The sequence below is a fragment of the Sminthopsis crassicaudata genome, chromosome 4 (genome assembly GCF_048593235.1).
Source record: "Sminthopsis crassicaudata isolate SCR6 chromosome 4, ASM4859323v1, whole genome shotgun sequence".
NCBI classification, from domain to species: Eukaryota; Metazoa; Chordata; class Mammalia; order Dasyuromorphia; family Dasyuridae; genus Sminthopsis; species Sminthopsis crassicaudata.
The window spans coordinates 441,697,182-441,716,424 of record NC_133620.1 but is presented as its reverse complement, the minus strand read 5'-3'; the positions used below and the strand labels follow the sequence as shown (position 1 = coordinate 441,716,424).

Here is a 19,243-nt window from a genome sequence, read left to right as displayed (position 1 = left end):
TTCACAGAGAACAATATTAAGAGACTTTTCCAGGTGACTAAGGGTAGGGCTAGGGCTATGTCTCAGATCACCATTAGCAAGGGAGCGTATCATCTGAACAGTGTGTGCAGCCTCCCTCAGCTACGCGCTCCTCTCTTCCTGCTCCCATCAGACCAGCACTGCGGGCTGGTTAGGTCCCTATGTAATCCACAGGGTCACAAAGACAATGAATGGGGGAAAGTTTGAGAGAAAGTGATGAATACCCTAGGGACAGCTGGCTAACTGGATGGAGGGCTGGGCCTGGAGGCAGGAATCCCAGGTTCAAATTCGACCTCGGATACTCACTTGCTGTGAGAACTTGAGCGAGTCATTTAACTCTGTTTGTTCCTTTCCTCATCTGTAAAATGAGTCGGAGAAGGAAAACACAAACCAATGCAGCATCTTTGCCAAGAAAACCCCAAATGGGGTCGGGAAGAGTCAGCTCTGAATGAAATGATCGAACATTCTAGGGATGGGAATGCAATGCAGCGTAGGGAGACAGAGGACAGAAAAATAAAGCATTTTTAGTCTCCATTTAGTAAATAAAACTGCCTAAGGTGTTGATCCAAAAACATGTTTCTGAAGAAAGACCTGCTGTCAGCAGGGCAGAAACTTTGAACTTCCTTTCTAACAATGACAAATTTGCTAGTGATCCATCCCCACAATCATAGTTGTAAAATAGTCAGCCAAGATTAAAAAGGGCAGACACTCTGGCCTTGAAATAGAGTGAAACAATCTAGGTTAAGCCAGGATTGAGTTTGTGAACTTGACCTCATTAGTACCAGATGGTAACCAATTGAGCTAACTTGTCTATGGATAACAGTATGCATTAAAAAGAAATTATCTTGTTTTAGGACTTTTCTAGGGATTTGGAGACTTGTTCCAGGGCACTGATGAATAGTTGAACAAAATAAGCATTTATTAAGGGCTTACTGTGTGCAAAACATCAGGGATACAAATTGGAAATTAAGATAGTCTGTGCTCCTATGGAGCTTAGTTCTAATGGGAGAGACAATCGAAGGTTTTAGCTGCAAATCAAATGAAAACATCCCTGGTCTTCAAAGTATACCTTAGAGCTCAGTTCTTCCCTTAGTCTCACTACTTTTGCTTTTTGGCATTTTTCTCTTGGGCTCCCCTTTTTTAGTGTCTCCCCCATCTTTCCAGTCCCCTGGGAAACAAGATTAAGTGGCATGTTTTAGGAATACATGCCATTCTGATTCTTTGTCTCTCCTCTTGTTACGTGGGAGTGACTAGGAAGAAAAAAGGGAGAAAAGGGGAAAACGTTGGTAAAATAAAATGAAAATAAAATAAGATGGAAGATTTAGAAATAGAAGAAAGTGTAGGTTGAATTCAGACTGTGGGTGGCCACAAAATTTGCTGGGTCAGGGGATTTTGGAGGTCTTATATCTTTAGCACCCCACAATTGTATTTTCTTGTTCCAGTATCCCAAATGATCTCCAGCCTGGGCTGTGGGGAAACCAGCCTGGGTATTTAAGCCCCAAAGCAGCAGCATCAAAGAAAGTTCAATGCCCTTCAGAGAAGGTGTTTACTGAGGGTCCCGAGAAAGAATTTCTGACTATGAAGAAGTGGAGAGATGAAAGATTTGGTGGAAGTGGAAAAGTTATCTGTCTTCCTGATTGGGTTGGCAAGGTGGGTGGGGAGGTGATAATCAGGAGGAGAAATGAAATAATCCTAGGAGTTAGTCTTGGATTTGTGAGGTGATAAAAGTTTGTATTTCTCCACAGACTACTTTCCTTTATCCCTCTTGACTCAGCTCCTGAAAAACTGGGAATCGAGAGGGAGAATGTTGAAATAGGAATGGATCTTTCTGTTTGGGTTGTCTTGTTGGTCATGTCCCCTTAGATTTTTCCATTTCCCCATACACAAGGCTTCCTGTTCCCTAGATTGAAGGGTTGAAAGACCACCCTGGGTAGTAGTATCATGAGGGTCGGTCTTTTTTTTTCTTTTTTTCCCCTTCCTTCTCGCTCTGTCTCTGTCTCTCCTCCCCTCTCTTTTCCCTCCTTCTCTTTATTCCCTCCCAGAAAGGGCCAGTTTTAAGCTCTAGCTATCTCTATTTCTCTCTTGAAATCATTGATATGTCTTTTCTCTCCCCTCTCCCTCATCATTATTATAAATGGCAAAGGATAAGCAAACAACTTCAAGTACAGGATCTCTCATAAACAAAAATGCAAGGAAGCCTGGCACCTGTTGGTGGACCAGAGAGTTGAGTCAAGTGGTGTGTGTGTGTGTGTGTGTGTGTGTGTTCACTTTCTGAGGCAGGGACAAGCGGTGTTGGGGGCAGCCAGGGTAGAGGGAAGGACCCAGAAAACTCTGGCTTGCTAAAAGAGGAACACGAACATGTGTTTGGTTTTCCCCCTCTCACCTACCCAGCATGCTCCCAGTTTCATTCTTAGATCAGTTCTCCCTTGGGGTCAGCTGTCCCTCATTCCCCTGCTGGAGGAGTCCCACCCTCCCAAGAAACAGAGAGAATTCAACCATCTCTTCTTAGTTACACCATAAGCATGGTGTCTTTAAACTCATTCTGAGGTGGAGGAAGAAGTAAACACCCACATAAGAAATAACAGAGAGAGAGACCTCAAATAGCAAGGAAAGGCTGATGTTAGAACCATCATGTCTGATTGCTAATTGGATTCTACAACCATCCTCCTTTCTCTGTCCTAGCCCCCTTCCCTTCACTGCTCCCAAGGGCTGGAACGGGTGGAAGTGGAATCCACCTCCTTGGAGTCTGGACTTTCTGGCGAAAATTTCATCCTTCGAGGGCCCATGGGTAGGGGGAAACGATTATCCCTCCGCCCCCATCACACTAGGATTGGAAACATGAACATCCGGCCTCTGTGTGGGGTAGGGGATGGCAGCGAGTCCAGCTCTGGGGAGTCGGCCTCCCCCTATCTCTAGTGCGAGATGAGCACCTGGCCAGAGCGCCTCCAACACTGCTTTTCTCCTCAGTGGGTCCAGATCGCTGCCAATCAGCGGAGAGCCCCTCTCCCTCCAATCCGAGCCCGTCTGCGGCTCGGGAGGGAAAGGGCGAGGCCACAGGGGAGAATCAGGCACCAGCGGGAGCCACGAGTTGTTTTTTGCTTTTCTTTTTTGGATTGCGGTAAATTAGAAAACCAAAACGTAACGAAACAAGCCCTCTCCCAGCGTCCGCCCGGCCGTCCCCTGCGGCGCGCCTCGGAGCCGCTCACATCAGGCTCTTGCGGTACTGGCTGTGCTGGGCGGGCTGTCTGAGCGGGGAGTCCGGGCTCTGGAGGTCCATCTGCCTGTATAGGTCCCTCAGCTCCCTCACCTCCTGCAGTACTTTCTTGGCCTGGCTCCAGTTGGAGGACGCTTCCCCGAGCAGCCGCTCCGTCTCCAGCAGGAGCTGCTCGGACTCGGAGTCAGGGGGAGAGCGTGGAGGGTCCTTGGCCTTTCGTTTCCCATCCCCCAGCCCCTGCACCTCCGCCAGCAGCTCCTGCGTCTTCTCCAGTTTCCTCGCTACCAGGTCCTGGATCCGAGACAGCTGTCCGGGGGGCGGGGGAGTGGGGGTGGGGTGCTCCTCGGGCGGGAGCGGGCCGTGGGCTGGGGCAGCATCCCGCTGCGACAAGATCTCCTCCAAGGAAGCGCACCGGCCTTTCTCCGAGGGCGTCTGCTTCTTGGGGGCCTGAGGAGTGTAGGGGGCCCCCTTCTCCGGCTTCTCCCAAGGCCGGGGAAAGCTACGGCCCCGGTCCAAGGGAGGATGGATCCGCTCTGAATCTGCCCGTCTCCTGCCTTCCGCCAGCTGGGCCATAGATTTGTCCAGGTCCACACGAAAGCTCTCGGCACAAGAAGTGGGGTCCTCCGGGGATGGGTCCTCCTCCTGGATCAGGTCCAAGGTCAACATTCCATCCGAGGTAGAGGTCGAGGCCTGCACCGGAATTAGAGCCATCAAGGTCATGAATAGAGATGCCCAGGCAAGTGCTACTGCCCCCTAACCCCCCACTTCTGCCTCCTCCAATTCAATTCTAGACACAAACATTTATTAAAAGCCACCTTTGTGCTGGGGAATTAGACATAGGGAGAAGCCATTTCTGCCTTCCAGGTTCTTTCCTACTTGTCTGTGATCATTGACACTTGATTAGTTGAGTCCATGTAAGGGTTTTTCTTGTGGAGGGAAGCATCCTCAAGTACCCACTGTAGGTTCCACATTGAATAGATCTTCGGGATCTCTTCATCCACATCCCCAGGGCGCTGGGGTGGGATGGGAGGACAGGGGTAACATGAAGCAGACAGGTGGATGGGCTCAAACCTGGACTAGCCAAGTCACATAATTTCCATCTGCCTCAATTGCCTCATCTGTAAAACGGGAATGATGATACCACCTACCTCAAAGGGTATTATGAAGACAAATGGTGTCATATTTTTAAAAAGTGCTTAGCTCTTTACTCTGGCCCACAATATGTGCTACAAAATGTGTATTCCCTTCCTCCTAGTTGCATGACTTCAACTCCCTCTACTATCCTGACCTCATATTGGGACCTTAAAAAGACCTAAAGAAAATAGTGATACTCCGAATTACTAAACCCCTTTGAAACTTGGACAAATATATAGCAGGTTAGGAAATTTATTTAAAAAATATGTTGAGATTGACTTTTATATAGTGCTTTATATAAGCACTGTTTCACAAGCTTAATAGCAACTCAATGATGTTACTTGATTGACTTTTTCTTATACATTATCTCATGCAGGTTTTTTTTTTAATTCTTGTAGTATTACTTAAATATTCATATTTTACCTCCCTCCTTGACTCAAGGATCTTCTGTCTCTAAATCTTTTTTCCACAGAAACACCATTGTGATATTCCCAAAGTACCAGACTGACCATGTCATATTCTTGCTGCATTCAAAGCCCTTCCCATTCTGGCTCCAATCTCTTTTTCCCAGACTTTCTATTTATTATTTCCTTACATACATTCTTTAGTCTAGTTAACCTGTTCTTCTGGTACTATTTCTGGATTTAACCACTGACTATCCTCCATATCTGAAATGCACTTCCTCTTTACCACATTCTGCCCATTAGAATCCATCCCTGGTTTCCTTTAAAACTCAGCTCAGGTATTGCCTTCTACATTTAATTCCCAGCCTTGCTATCTCGAGCTGCTAGTGCCTACCCCCACAACTTTCCTTTATTTTATTTATATTTACATACGACCATGCGTTCTCCCCTAATAAAATATGTTTGAGTTTCAGAACTATTATTTTTGTCTTTGTATTTCCAGCACTTAGTAGAGGAATAATAAATGCTTGATGATTGACCTTTCAATTAGATAGTGTTCTTTGAGCATAAAATTTATGTATTATAGATTAAGATTTTTTGCATGTTCTACAACATGACACTTTCTAGGAAGTTGGTATATGTTAAGTATTTCTTGAATAAAAGTTTTGGTCATGATTCATAAAGCATTAAGGGAAACTAGGAAGTCTAGCGGATGTAAACACAACCTTTAGAGGCTGATGGCATAACAGACACCCATCTATAAAGATGAAACCTGGTGCCATTTTATAAGATAAAATCTTGGTCTCAGGGAAACTCTGGTTCTTACATACCACAGCCATTAGGTGTCCTCGGGTTGGGGGACGTCGAGAGTGCTGGATCTTTGCTCTGTCACGGGTGGGATGGGCAAGGTAGCTGTCCTCTTCAACAGTGACCTGGCGATGAGAAGGATTATGTTCCCTAGAACCTCCCTCCTTCTGTCCCAACTTCCCTGAAAACACCTGTGTTGGGGAACAGTTCCCATGACGATACATCCCTTGGACTGCAGGATCTCCTAGTTTTGAAAGAACCTCTAATCATATCCTAAAGTGGGAATAGACCTGGGCAAGAGAGCTGGGAAGGGATTAGGAGGAAGTAAGCATGAGTTTGAGAGAGAGAGGGAGTTGGAGGGGAGCAGGTCATTGGGGTCAGTCAGTTAATAGGCTTTCCTCTTGGTACTAGCTAGACCTGCCCATCTCCATACTGATCCCCACCTCACCAACCTCATCCAGGATTCGGTTCTTGGCTCGAGTGATGGCAGAACTGAGGGCGTTAATCCAAGACTCCTTCTCCTCCGGACTCACTGCCAGGAAGATCAGGTTGGGTGCCTGGTTGGGGTTGATGGGGAAGATTTTTGTTACAACAGGGGGGATCACAGTCAATGCCCCTGCCCCTGAGGGTAACTTGGAGACCTCATGGTGAAAACACCAAGATGTCCACTTTGTTTTGGCCCCACTTTTTCCAGGAGGGAGATTCTATTTCTGTCATTCTCTTCCCCCTCCCCACAAACCCACACCACCTCTTTAGGGATGCTGCTATGTCCCCTGCTACAAATTGCACAACTGGGTGCTCTGTCTCGGAAGTGATCATGGATTGGATATTTTGTACAGGAGAGAGTCTTGGGCTCAATGTTCTGCCCTAAGCTCAAATGAAGTATGGATGTGAAGGAGAGAATATTGAGAGGGACACAGGTGATTATGCAGCTGGAGAAGAGAAGGCTGGTGGTTGGGGGGCAGCGAAGGACAGGCAAAAACCAAAAAAATCAAAAACCAAAAAAAAGGCTCTTTACATGTATGAAGGAACATTTTCCAGGAAATGGGAGTAGCTGCTGTGTGTTCACTTAGACAAAAGGAAATAGGCTTTCGGCTACAACTTGCCTCTTAGGGACAATTGCAAGCATTCACTCCCAAGAAAAGTAAAGGGGCTTTCTTCTCTGGGCAAATTTAAGAAAATAGGATGGGTATCAGTGGGCAGAGAAGAAGAGCTTGAGGGACTGGGAGAGACTGAGGGATGAATGCTTTCCAAGAAAAGGTCAAAGCTGATGGGGGAGCCTGGGGACTGGAGACTTGGGAGGTAAGAGAGCTCCCTGAAACAAACAGTGAGCATGTGTGTGGGAGAGATCTTCTCAACACCGCTGGGTATAATAAGCGTCCAGGGGGCCAAGGCGGTGGGGACACATACCATATTCCCAGGCTGTTTGGAGTGTGCCAGGGTAAACTTGCTGTGATTCTTCTTGCTCCGGCTCTTGGATTTCCGAAGCTCCTCGCATTTCTCATAGTCGCTCAGGTCAAATACTTCCTGGACATTTTTCTCATCTTTTATCTAGGGGGGCGGGGGCGGGGTGAATTGGTGTGGGGGAGATAAGAATTATTTGGCCCTTTCCCCCATTCACTCATTTGGTTCAAACCAGCCCAGGGAGAGGAAAAAACCAAAAACAACAGTCTGGGGTGGTCGCCTGTCAGGAGGCCTTGAGAAGGGAGGAGTTGGGAGGGCTCATGTATTAACTCCTAGCTGGAGGGTTTGTTCACAAACATGATATCCCCTATTCTTCTCCACCAGGACAGAGTTTACACTTTCTTGTTCCTACTCTTCTTGTCTTCTCTCTTGTCCTTTAGAGGACATGGTTTAAGTGGCTATGTTCATCCCCTTAGTCTGGAGAAGTCAGGTATGATCTCCCCAGGCAATGGAGGCTGCCAAATCAAGCTCTTTTAACCTTTCTCCCCAGTTCATCAAGTTTACAAACTTTCCCTTAGGATCCTTTCAGAGCCTTTCTCAAGGTGTTCAGAAGTCAGGGGACCTAGAACTGGCTCTTGAGTTCATTTGGGTCTGATTAGGTCAGAGGTCTTAATTCTACAAATAAATTACTCCAAGATCTTAGAAGGAAGGAGGTTAAGAGAAGATAAGGCTAGGGAGGATGCACTGGTAAGCTCCCCACTACAATGATACTCACTACGGGTGCTCCTCACTCTTCCACTTCTTAGCCCCCCACCTTCACTATACCTTCTTATAGACTCATCTGCCTCTTGTATTTCAATAACCGGATGGTCTTAGCAACAGACTCACTCCCTGTGCTGCAAAGTTTGCTCTGTATAGGTAAAAGTTACAAATGCTCTTTTCAATCTCAGGATCCCCCTTTAAGGCTTTGTGTCAATTCAACCTAAACTCGTTGAGTTTATAAAATCATCTAACAATAATAACAATAATTAACATAGAACACTTTACAGCCTACAAAGCATGTTTTTCCTTGCGACAATACTGTGAGATGGATATTATAAGCACTATTAGATCCATGACACAGGCAAGAAAACTGAGTTTTTTAGAGGTTAGGTGATTTGTTAAATAAAGGTCATAGGCTAGGAAATGGTAAATCCCAGGTCTTCTGGAGCCAGTCTAGTGCTCCCTGCAATGAACTTCCAATGCTGCCTCTGACCGAGAGGCATTTCCAGAGACACAGAGTTCTTCTAAAGAAAATACTTTACAGTCCCTTTGTACATGCATCCCATTTTGAGAATCGAAAGTTCTAAAGTATTTTTTAAAAATGTTGGTTCCTAACTATTAAGAAATTATTTCATGTATCTAATCTTAATCTTTCCTTTTGTAATCTCCTAAGAATCTACCCTTACTCCTATGGCCTGCTCTGATTACAACAAATCAGACTTTACCTTTTCTCCCAGGTTCATTTTTTTTACACTTTCTCTTACAATCTTCTATCTTTTCCCAGAGTGTCCTCTATTGTCTTCTAAAGCTGGGGGACTAGAACTGATTCTTGAATCCATGTGGATCTGATAGGTAAGTGGAAGTAGATTTAATCAGTTTCCCAAATGAATTAGTCCCCAATCATTTAGGGATTTGCAAGTCAGAGGTCTATCTAGGTGTATGGTTAAGGGAGTAGGTAGCATCTGGTACTATTTCCCCACTAGTTGGGAGGCCTGGTGTGAGGGGTGCCTTTGAGGATAAGCAGGCCATAGTTTCTGGAAGAGATACAAAACCAATCGCCATATATGACTCCAAATGCTGGCCTTGTTATGGATAAACACATAACTACATGTAGCTACATGTCTCCCAAGTCCCCCCGGGACCCCAGCCCCCCGTCAGCAATAACCAAATTCTCACACTCAGACACAGAATTCTTTAGCACACATGTTTTAGAATTACAAGCTTGGCACTCCAGAGGCAACTTTGTCTCTTCCAAATCAAACAAATGCAGGTTTTTCTATCAGTCCATATCCTTATCCCTAACTTCCCTCTCCAGTGTCTACCTATTCTTTGGAACCAAGAACTGCTTTATTGTATTGAGCGCCTAACAAAAAGTTCATCTTCCCAGCTGCTTAGCTCCAATTTGGCTCATACATCTACTTTGACTTTTTTTCATAAAACTCTCAGACCTTTTCTCATCTTATCTTTTTACATTTTTGGGGTGGGGGAGAGGAAGGGGAGGAAAGGAACCAAGCACTCTAAAGCTACATTGGTAGAGGTGTGGCCAGATCCTGGCAAGGAGCTCCTAAGTCAAGAACAATTCCCAGAAATATGGGCAGGGACATAAACTGATGTGTCACTTCTCTTTCTCCTCCTTTCCCAGAATTAAGAATATTAACAGAAATCAGAAGTTATGGAGAAGAAAGCAATAGGTGTGTGTAAAGGAAGGGACACAAGCATGAGTGATTTGTTCTTTTTTTTTTTTTTTCCCCCAGAAAAGAGGAGTGGATTCCTCTATAATCAGAACTGAGAAGTTGGAAGAGGCCATAGGAAAAAGGGAAAATAGAAATGGATACTAGGTAAGATAGAGAGAAACAGATAGAAAGGTATAAGAGAGGACATTTCAAGGGGTCAGGTCAGAGAGTCTGGACCTCAGTTTCCTTCACGCATTTTATTACGGTTTTTTATTTCATCAAAAACTCAAAGCCACCCATAGAATTATTGATCTTTTGAAATCACCTCTTCCCTTCCTTTGCCTCTATGTCCCAAGTCTACAAAGGCAGAGATGTTTATTTTTTAAAAAACTAAAGAAAAAACAAAAACAAAACATGTTTTGACCCCTTTGCTCCAGTTATTCCAAAATCTTTTTGAGGGAGATTTCTATTCCCACAATGTCAGCACAATTTATCTTGAATACCCTTAGATCTTTCTTGAAAGATCTTGAAAGCACCTTCATGCTATGAAACAGAAAACCTAAAAATGACATACATAAGTTGCTTTTAGGAAGGGAATTTGTGGGAGCTCAGTTTTTACATCCCTAAAGAAACTCCCTCTTGGCATTAGAGGGTCCTTTCCCTCTTGGGGTTGTCTGTCTGTTCTATGGTCCCCAGGGCTGAAAGGTAATTGGAGGAGAAGGATAAATATGGGAAATTTACCAAGAGCTGGAGGTATAAAGACAAAGACATTCTTGCATCATCGTTACCATCACCGTGACTAGCATTTATATAGAATCATATATATTAACACTGTCGATCTTGCATGAAACAACTTATAAGTGAGCTAAAATAAAATAGTGTGTCTCAAAAGTCTTAGTGTGGTTTTAAATTATTGAATTTTAACACTAAGACGAAAGCCTACTTAAAGCTATTAAAGCTTAAAACTTCATGAGGATATACACTCTTTAACTTTCCCTTTAAAAAACTTACATTTATACTTTAGAGTCCTCAAGGCTCAGTCCTGTCAATGCTCAAGCACTTTGGGGGAAAAGGCTGCTTTGGTCTGAGATGGGGACTTGATCACCATCTGGGGTTCTGGGGGAGAGATTGTGAGGGAAGTATGGGAAAATCCATACCCTTCTTTATGAGTCCCTAAAACTTAGGCTGTTTTCTGCATAGAAAATGTCTTCCAAGAAGACGGAGATATCAACTTATTTGTTTTCCAGATCACCCAATGTCTTCATCTGCCCTAATCCTTTCTACTAAAGAACCAAAGCTACACTTTGAACCTCTTCTTTTAGATCCCCTCCACCATAACTAACCAGATGCTGCTGATTCACAGAACACTCAACATCTCTGCCTGAGGTCATCGAATCCCTCCCTCTGCCTCCACACTCCAACCTTTCTCTCCTCTAGGCAGGGGTCAGTCACCCTGACCCTTCCCATGACTAGCCCCTTGCTAAGACACAGACAAGAAAGGGATGCCCTGTTTTCCTTTGTTCCTTCCTATTCCCTCCTCCCCCTCACCATAGTTGTGTTTCCCCTTGTGATATGACGTGTGGGAAGTCCTCCCTGACTGTTCTCTGATGTTTCCTGCCATTATGAAGTTCAGAGAAAACAGATGATACACTTTGACACTTGTTCAGGAAAGCCAGAAAACTGGAAAAAAAATCCTCTGGAGGAATTATATATATGTGCGTATGTGACGTTGAAGGGATATTTTCCTGTCAAACAATTCCCTAAAAACAAATCGGCTTCATTTCTTTTTCTTTCTTCTTCTCTGGGTCCAGACTTTCTCCAGTATTTAAATAAAGACCCAGGTTTCCACACTAATTATTTCCCCCCCAGAGGCAATTGGGGTTAAGTGACTTGTCCAGGGTCTGTGTCAGTTAGTAAGTGTTAAATGTCTGAGGTCATATTTGACTCCAGGGTTAATGTTCTGTCCGATGACACAACCTAGCTGCCCCATCATACCCATTTGGACAAATAGGGGTTTCCCTCTTAAAGAGGAATTTTGAGGGTAGGAGGTTTCCAGGTCTTTCCTACTCCGCTACAATCTTGATTTCTCCCGTGCCTTTAGTCTCCAGACATGCGTGTATGAATCCTATAAAAGGATCTATTTACTCAAGCACAATCTTCAGAATAAGAAAAGCTGTGTCTTAAAGCAGGGCCCTGGGAAGTTAGAATTCAAGGAGGACTTCCCCCAGTCAGTGCTGGGTAGAGAGAAAAGGGAAGGAGAAGGGGAGGCAAAGGAAGTCACACTATCTTGACTGGAAAGTCTAGGAAGAGACTCTCACTGTGTGACTCAGAGGTAGCAATAAAGACAAAATGACTTCTGGCCAGGGGGTCTGTTTAGATTTCTCTATAAACTCTATAAACTAAGGTCTGTCTATAAACCATCTTTTTCCTGGTTTGAGATACTAAGTCCTTTTCTTCCTTCCAAGGAAACACACAGAAAGCCGGGAGTGGGGGGGAGAGGGAGGAAAAGGGTAATGTCCGGGATCTGTGACCAGAACCTGGCCATCCTAACCCAAGAGGAGTTGAAGTTTGTAGTTTAACAATACAACTGGAGCGGGCTGAGGAAAAGACAAAGACTATTGGTTGCATTTCTCCCCCCTGTGGTTTCCTCCTTCAGGGAGGCAAAAAAGGAGATATGTAACACTCTCTCTGGTCCCCAATTGAGTTGGAGTTTTTTGTTTGTTTGTTCCCCCCCCCCCTGTCCTTTTTATTTTCCTGGGAGGTGAGGGAGGAAAAAGAGCATAATAGACATAGAATAAGAACTTAATAAATGTTTGTTAAGTTGAAAAGTGACAAATAGAATCCCCCAGCACTCCCAAAGCTACACTTTCTATCCCAGGTCACGCTAGCTGACTTTACATATCACAGTGATCTTGGGCCTTGTGTGTGTTATTATTCTATCTCCCTTATGATTCAGTGCAGTTGAGCTGTTGATATGATCAATGTATGGCCTCGCTAGAAACAGGAAAAGGGAGGGAGCTTGGCTGGGGGGGGGAGAGGGGGGTGGACTGAGCAGAATGTTTTAGCAGCAGCAGAGGAAACAATTCTGTCTGCAGATGGAGGCTGCAGACAGGACTGGGGGTGGGGTAGGAGGGGACACTGGGGGAAGGGCTCCCCATTTTATCAGAAGGGGTTTTTATTTTGAAATCTTGGGATAAAATTATCATTGTTTTCAGAAAAATAGAAGCAAGGGAAAAACCACCAACTAGCTTCAAACTCAACGTCTGTCACCCAGCTCAGGGCATTTCTCAGCAAAGGGCAACCTTGTCAGCGGACAAGGTGTGGTGGGGGATAGAGAGTCTGCTCCCTCAACTTGCTTTGGGAATACAAATATGGTTTATGGGGGTGGGGAGGTAGAAGTGAGGGGATGTAAAAGGCTGATGGAGAGAATGAGGGAAGGTGGAGAGGAGAGCTGAGCTGATTGAAGGCAAGGGGATCCTACCTCCTTCTCAGAGATGTAGAGCTGGTCCCCCTTCAACACCACGTAGCGGTTTTTCCAGATCTCCCTAAAAATCCCTTTCCCACAGAATTTCCGCACCCAGCCGACCTTTTCAGGCAGTGCGGACTGATGGTTTCCATCCTGGGGCCCCTGCCGCAGGGGGTGGGGGGTGGGGAAGATAAGAAGCACATTAGTGAGTGATAATTTCTTCTTTCTCCGGGTCTCTCCTAGCTGCCTCCCTCCCGGCCTTCTGGATCACCCTAGGGGGCTGGAGAGACTGGGGGAAGCCAGTGAGGTTCCCGCCGGTCCTCACTCCGGGCAGTCAGTCCCCTTCCCCATTCCGGCCTCCCTCAGCCTGAGATAAACAGCTGAAACGGCCCAGGAGAGGTGATGCGGAGCTGGGAGCTCAGGCCTCGGGGAGGGAGAGGGGGAAGAAGTGGGGACCTGTGACTCTCTCTCCCCCCGTCCCTTCCCCCCCTCCCCGCCCCCGTTTTCTCCTTTCCCAAGCGCCGGGTTAAGGGCATTTTATTCTATTTTCATTGTCTTTTTCTCGCTCTCCAGCGCAGAGCACGATGCAAACTGCCGCTGGTTTCCCAGCCCAGAGGAGGTGGGGGGTAGGAGAGAAGCCCAGGCTAGTACTACCCATCTCGAGCAGTCTCCCCCCAGCCAAAAGCACCCCCAAGGTTCCTGCCAGCAACTCGGGTGACAGGCTCAGGGACCCGCGGAAGGCAACCGCATCCCGGTGATTGAATGAAATGTAAAATCTTCAGACCGGGATGGCAAAGGAGAAGGGGGAAGGGGAGCGGGCGCGGTGGGGGGGGGGGGGGAAGGGGACAAGTCTCTACGCTCCCGTGGTCCCTGCTCCCCCGCAAAACAGGCCGAAACCCCGGAAGGAGATGTTGGGGGGTCCCGGGAGGAGAAAGTCAGCGGAATTAGAGGGAGCCGGAGACACTCACCCTCTTGGTGGAATTGTTCTTCTTCATCATCCCGGGTGGGCGCGGGCAGAGGGGAGGGGGTGGGGGGGCCGGCCCGGGGTCCCGGTGGCCGAGGCCGGTTTGATGTGGCTGGTTCCAAGGGGGAGGGTGTTGGAGATGCCCCGGCGCCGCCTCCTCCTCCTCCTCCTCCCTCTTCTCGACTCTCGCAGTCTCCCTTCTTTGTAGCTCCGGTTACACTAAGGGCCGGCCTCCCTCGCACTCACACTCTCACACACACGCACGCTGCCCCCCCTCGGCTCCTCTATCCCGCCCCCCGCACGCCTCCCGTCCCCATCCCAGCGCACGCACAAACACACGGCCGCTCGGGGGCTGCTCCGGCCCGGCCCCGGCTCTCTGGGCGAGCCGGCGGGCTCCCGGCAGCTCCATCCACAGTTGCCCGCCCGGGCCCGCTGACGTCGCGAGTTCAGAATAAAGGGCGAATCGCCGAGCCCGACCTAGTGTGCAGCCCCCCCCCTCCTTTGTTTCTGACACACCAGGGGTAAAGAAGGGGAGAAGCGAGATCCAGACGGAGCCACGGGAGAGAAGCGCAGGGAGGCTAGAGGGATGGAGAGAGGCCCCGGCCAGACGCGCCGCGAGAGGTGGAGCCAGGGAGGCTGGGGAGCCGGGGAGCGTAGCGACACCCCCGGAGCGGGGCTCGGAGCGCGAGCCCCGCAGACACGGGGGAGGGTCTCGGGGGCAGGGGGCGCAGCTGCCGTCCCAGGAGCCAGACACGCTTAAAGAGGCAGGGGTTTCTCACTACGGGAGCGTCGCCCCCAAGGGCAGGGCTTGTCACCTCTCCATTTTGGACTTCCCTCCAAACCAGGGCGCGTGGCGGGGAGGGAGAGATCTGGGAGCAGGGAACAGAGAAAGTGGTCTCAGGAGTTGGGGTGCTCTAGAAAACTTTTCTGCTTTCTCTCTTCCAGAGGAAGACTGCGGGTGACGAAGGACACAGAAGGGGGAGGGAGGGATGAGCAGAGGGAGGAAGAAGTCCCGTAGCCAGTCCAGTTCCAGGAGAGCCGGTGGTTCGGACCCCAGCGTCTCAGGGTCCTCAGCTAGTGGATGAGGAGAGAAGGCTGGGCTTTGCACAAGGCTGAGAGCAGAGTGCCTTCTCTACTTTCGGGGATGTTATTAGGATACAAAGAGATTAGAAATGACAGCTCTTTGAAAATTACAATTCTCTAGAAGTGAAAGGGATAATGATCGTTGTTGGGAAAGAAAGGTGGTCAAGAAGGATCACAGCTGGCAGTATTTGGGCTCATGCATTGTCAGGCTCAAGATTCGAGGAAGGCCACTCTCCATCCCCATCCCCGGGACACTGGATGGACGTCCTGTGAAACATTTGTAAGAGGTCATGGACCAGTCACATGGGAGAAAGACGAGGATAGTTTGAGATGAGCGGTGATGTGGCACCCGAGCCACCTATGCAAACCTTCCCAAATTTTCTTATAGTATTAAATTTTTACTTATTTTATATTTTTAATGAAGTTTTTATGAAACCATACATCCTCTTTATCATTTCTTTTTTTTTTTTTCCCCACAAGGCAATTGATGATAAAGATTTATTATTAAAATCCCAGCTGGTGAGTGGAAGACTGTAATCTCCCCCTCCCCCTAGAATTTACTTAGGAGTGGGGATAAGGGTTGAGGGACATCCTATTTAGAGGCAAATAATAAACTTGAGGAGTGTTTCCCAAAGTTCCCGACGTGCCTGTAAATTTTGTGACAGACCAGTAGGAAGGCGAGCCCTCTACTATGCATTCACCTTCCTCCACTGCACATCCCAGTCACATTAAATAAAAATAATGGCAGTTCCTTACATTTATAAAGCACTTTATGGTACCCAATAATCATTTTCATCGTATCTTCAGAATAGAGTAGGTGATTTGACAGATCAAGTCAAATAGGTTGAGAGGTAGTGATTTTTTCTAGTCTCTGAATTTGACAGTTTTACTGTCTGAACTAGGACTAGAACCCTGATCCTTCTCTGTCTTATACATGCTCCATTCCCTTCTTTGGTTACCCACAACCTCTGTCCTCAAGTCTATTTGTCAAAACAAAGATGAATGAGGAAACTTAGGCTATTTTGATATGACATCAATCAACCAACAAGCAAGTAACTATTAAGCACCTGCTATATGCCAATGGGGAAGGAAAATGAGCACTTATTGAGTACCTACTATATGTCCGATGTTTTACAAATATTATCTCATTTGATCCTCACAATAACCTTGGGATGTAGGTGATATTATTATTCCCATTATACAGTGGAGCAGACAGGTTAAGTGAATTGGCCATGGTCACATAGCTAATAAGTATCTAGGCCAAATTTAAATTCAGGTCTTTCTCACTTCAGGCCCAGTGGTCTATCCATTTTACTACCTAGCTGCTTCAGAGTCCAAAGACAAAAATAAAATGCCCTGTCCTCAAGATGTTTATATTCTGTGGAGGAAATAATATGCACACACATAATTTGGAGAGGTATTAATGCAATTTTTTCTCTTTTCTCTTTATTGTGAACTTAAACTTTAACAAACATTTAAAATATGCTAAGAACAGAAAAGAAAACACTGTCTATGAAATAGAACCTTCAAGTGTTTATTTCCTTCTCTTCCTTCCTCTCTCTTTTAAAAAATTAAATGTTATTTTCTTTTCAATCTGAACTCTCTCCCTCTTACCCTCTTTTCTCTTTCTCTCTGATCCTTTTACAAACATATATAGGCAAGTAAAACAACTTCCCATGTTAGCCATGTCCAGGAAAAAAAAAAGTAGGGGAGTAGTATGTTCTGTATGTAATAAGTCCTCTGGAATTGTGGTTGGACGTTTTTTGTGTTAAGTTAGAGTCCCTAAGTCTTTCAAAATTCCTTTTCTTTCAATATTCTTGTTATTGCATAAATTGTTCTTCTGGTTCTGCTCACTTCACTCCACATCATTTCATGCAAACCTTCCCAAATTTTCTTATAGTATTAAATTTTTACTTATTTTTGTATTTTTAATCAAGTTTTTATGAAACCATACATCTTCATCAATTCTTTTTTCCCCCCACAAGACAATTAATAAGGGACTTGCCTAGGGTCACACAGTAGTAAGCATTGTTAGGTTCTTACTAAGTGCTAAAGAGATAATGAGATATTAGGTTTTTACTAAGTGCTTCGAACTTCTGGGGAGGAGCTTGCATGCTTCAAGTTCATTGGTTGAAGTATTTCTTCCCAGAGGCCCTTGCATTATCCCACGCCCATTCTCTGGGAGTATAAAAGAGGGCGGCACTGAGAAATTGAGAGTCTTGTCTGGGCCAGAGTTGGGGCGACTCTCTAGAAGAAACAGTCTCTACACGAGGTCAGAGTTGGCGGCAGTTGAGACAGCAGATCTCTTCCCAGAGAGCGATCGGCAGTTTCTGGAGACAACAGCACATTACAAAGCATTAAATGTCTGAAGCCAGATTTTTTTTCCTTTTTTAATTGTTTTATATTTTTTCTATTTAAATGTATATTAACTTTTTAAATACACATTGCTCTATGAATTACATTGGGAGAGAAAAATCAGAACAAAAGGGAGAAACCACAGGAGAGAAAAACAAAAAAAGAAGTGAATATAGCTTGTGTTGATTTATATTCAATCTCCATAGTTCTTTTTCTGCATGCAGATGGTGTTTTCTATCTAAAGTTTATTGGGATTGCCTTGGATCACTGTACAACTATGTCTTTCATGGTTGATCATCACAGAAACTTTCTGTTACTGTGTACAATGTGTTTCTGCTTCTGTTTGTTTCACTCAGCATCAGTTTATGTAAAGATGTTAGGATTCTTACAAGAAGCTAAATCACTGGAATGGATTTAATTATCTACTTTAGCACGGTTCAGTATGATTGATCTGACCCTACAAGAAGATGTTATGGGCCAGAACTTGAAACAAGGTACTGAGTGGAATTGAGGAGACAATGGTTAAATCTAATTTAGCATTGATTTAGTCCTACAACAAATAATGGTTTCCAAGTGATGGAATGATTGGTGTGTCCTCAGTGAGCAACATATAAGCAGGAAGCTCTTAGGATCAAGGAGAACTTCGGGAGAGGACTTCGGGAGGACTTCAGGATATTCAGAGTCAAGATTCATTCCCACTTCCACTTTTGTGCTGGCTGGAGACATTAAGAAAACGAGAGGCTGAAGCTGACAGAGACAAAGGACTAGCAGCAGCAAGAGCTCTTGGGAACCAAGGAGAGAGGAAGACCTCCAGAAAACTAGCCGAGCCCCAAGGGAAGGAGATAAGATTTTGGAAGAGACAATAAAGGATTTGGAATTTAACCCCTGGATGCATTTTGGGATTATTGAACTGAACTGAAACTAAGGCTGCTCCCAAAAGCTCTACAAGAAACCCGCACCCAGAGAACAATTATATTTTAAAGAAGAGAACATTACATTTTGGTGCCCAAACAAGTCTCTCTAAAATCAGCTTATTCATCATTTTTTATAGAACAATAATATTCTATTACCTTCATATGTCACAACTTATTCAGCCATTCCCCAGTTTATGGGCATCTATTAATTTTCCAATTTTTTGCTACCACAAAAAGAGCTGTGAAACCAAATTTGAACTCAGATTCTCCTGTCTTCAGGGCTACTGCTCTATTCACTGTTCCACCAGCAGTCCCCCTCTTCATTATTTCTTACAGCACAATAATATTCCAGCACATTCATATATCATAACTTGTTCAGCCAATCCCCAATTGATGGGCATTCCCTCAAAAAAGGAATTTCTATTATGTATTATTGCATATTAAGTTCAACATGATAGTAACAGCACTGCTTGTTTGTGTTCCTGTATGAAATTCTCATCTTTTCTGTGAATTTTTAATGTTTTGTTGATGCTCTTTTCTTTCTTCTTCTTTTTTTTTTTTTTTTGTATCACTTGTCACTGCCTATCAACTCCTCACCAGTTCCTCCAGTGCTCTCCTTTTAAATAAACAAATGTAGTCAAGTTAAACAAGTTGATATGTTGGACATTTCTGAAAATGTGTGTTTCATTTACACCTCTAGCTTATCACCTGTCTGCCAAGATGTGGGAAGCATGCATGCTTCATCACTAGCCTTCTTAAATCATAATTGATTATCAAATTTATTAGAATTCCTAAATCTTTCAAAGTGATTTTCTTTTACACTATTGTGTTCAGGGTAGAAACAATATTTCTGGATCTGGTCATTTCACCTTGCATCAGTTTATACAAATCTTTCCAGGTTTTACTAAATCCATTATGTTTCTCATTTCTTCCAGACTTACACTATTCCATTCCATTCATATATCATAATTTGTCCAACCATTCTGTAGTTGATGGATATTCACTTTGTTGACAGTCCTTTGCTATAACAAAATGTCACTGGAAG

At 45.2% G+C, this 19,243-nt stretch overlaps 1 protein-coding gene and 1 long non-coding RNA gene across 3 annotated transcripts; one reads left to right on the top strand and one right to left on the bottom strand.

Moving 5' to 3' along the window:
• Window positions 1–914: 914 nt before the first annotated feature.
• PLEKHO1 (pleckstrin homology domain containing O1) lies at window positions 915–14,067 on the bottom strand. Of its 2 annotated transcripts, XM_074263359.1 has the most exons (6): window positions 13,851–14,067; window positions 12,898–13,044; window positions 6,988–7,128; window positions 6,030–6,134; window positions 5,601–5,702; window positions 915–3,922 (listed from the first exon to the last, which is right to left on the bottom strand). In XM_074263359.1, exons 1-6 carry the CDS (start codon window positions 13,878–13,880, stop codon window positions 3,221–3,223), a joined length of 1,227 nt encoding a protein of 408 aa, XP_074119460.1. In that variant the 5' UTR covers window positions 13,881–14,067; the 3' UTR covers window positions 915–3,220. The 2 variants fall into 2 exon arrangements, with proteins under 2 accessions (XP_074119460.1, XP_074119461.1); XM_074263360.1 differs by lacking the exon at window positions 6,988–7,128.
• Window positions 6,682–18,845, top strand: LOC141539938 (uncharacterized). The gene is made up of 3 exons (XR_012481418.1): window positions 6,682–6,879; window positions 8,528–8,595; window positions 17,079–18,845. It is a non-coding gene; the product is annotated as an uncharacterized LOC141539938 (long non-coding RNA).
• Window positions 18,846–19,243: the final 398 nt, after the last annotated feature.

Coding starts and splice junctions, on each gene's coding strand:
- PLEKHO1 (XM_074263359.1), bottom strand. CDS start 13,880: ATGATGAAGAAGAACAATTCCACCAAGAGG. Junction 7,129..12,897: donor TCTACATCTCTGAGAAGGAG/GTAGGATCCCCT, acceptor CCGCCCCCCTAG/ATAAAAGATGAGAAAAATGT. Junction 6,135..6,987: donor CCAAACAGCCTGGGAATATG/GTATGTGTCCCC, acceptor AACCCCAACCAG/GCACCCAACCTGATCTTCCT.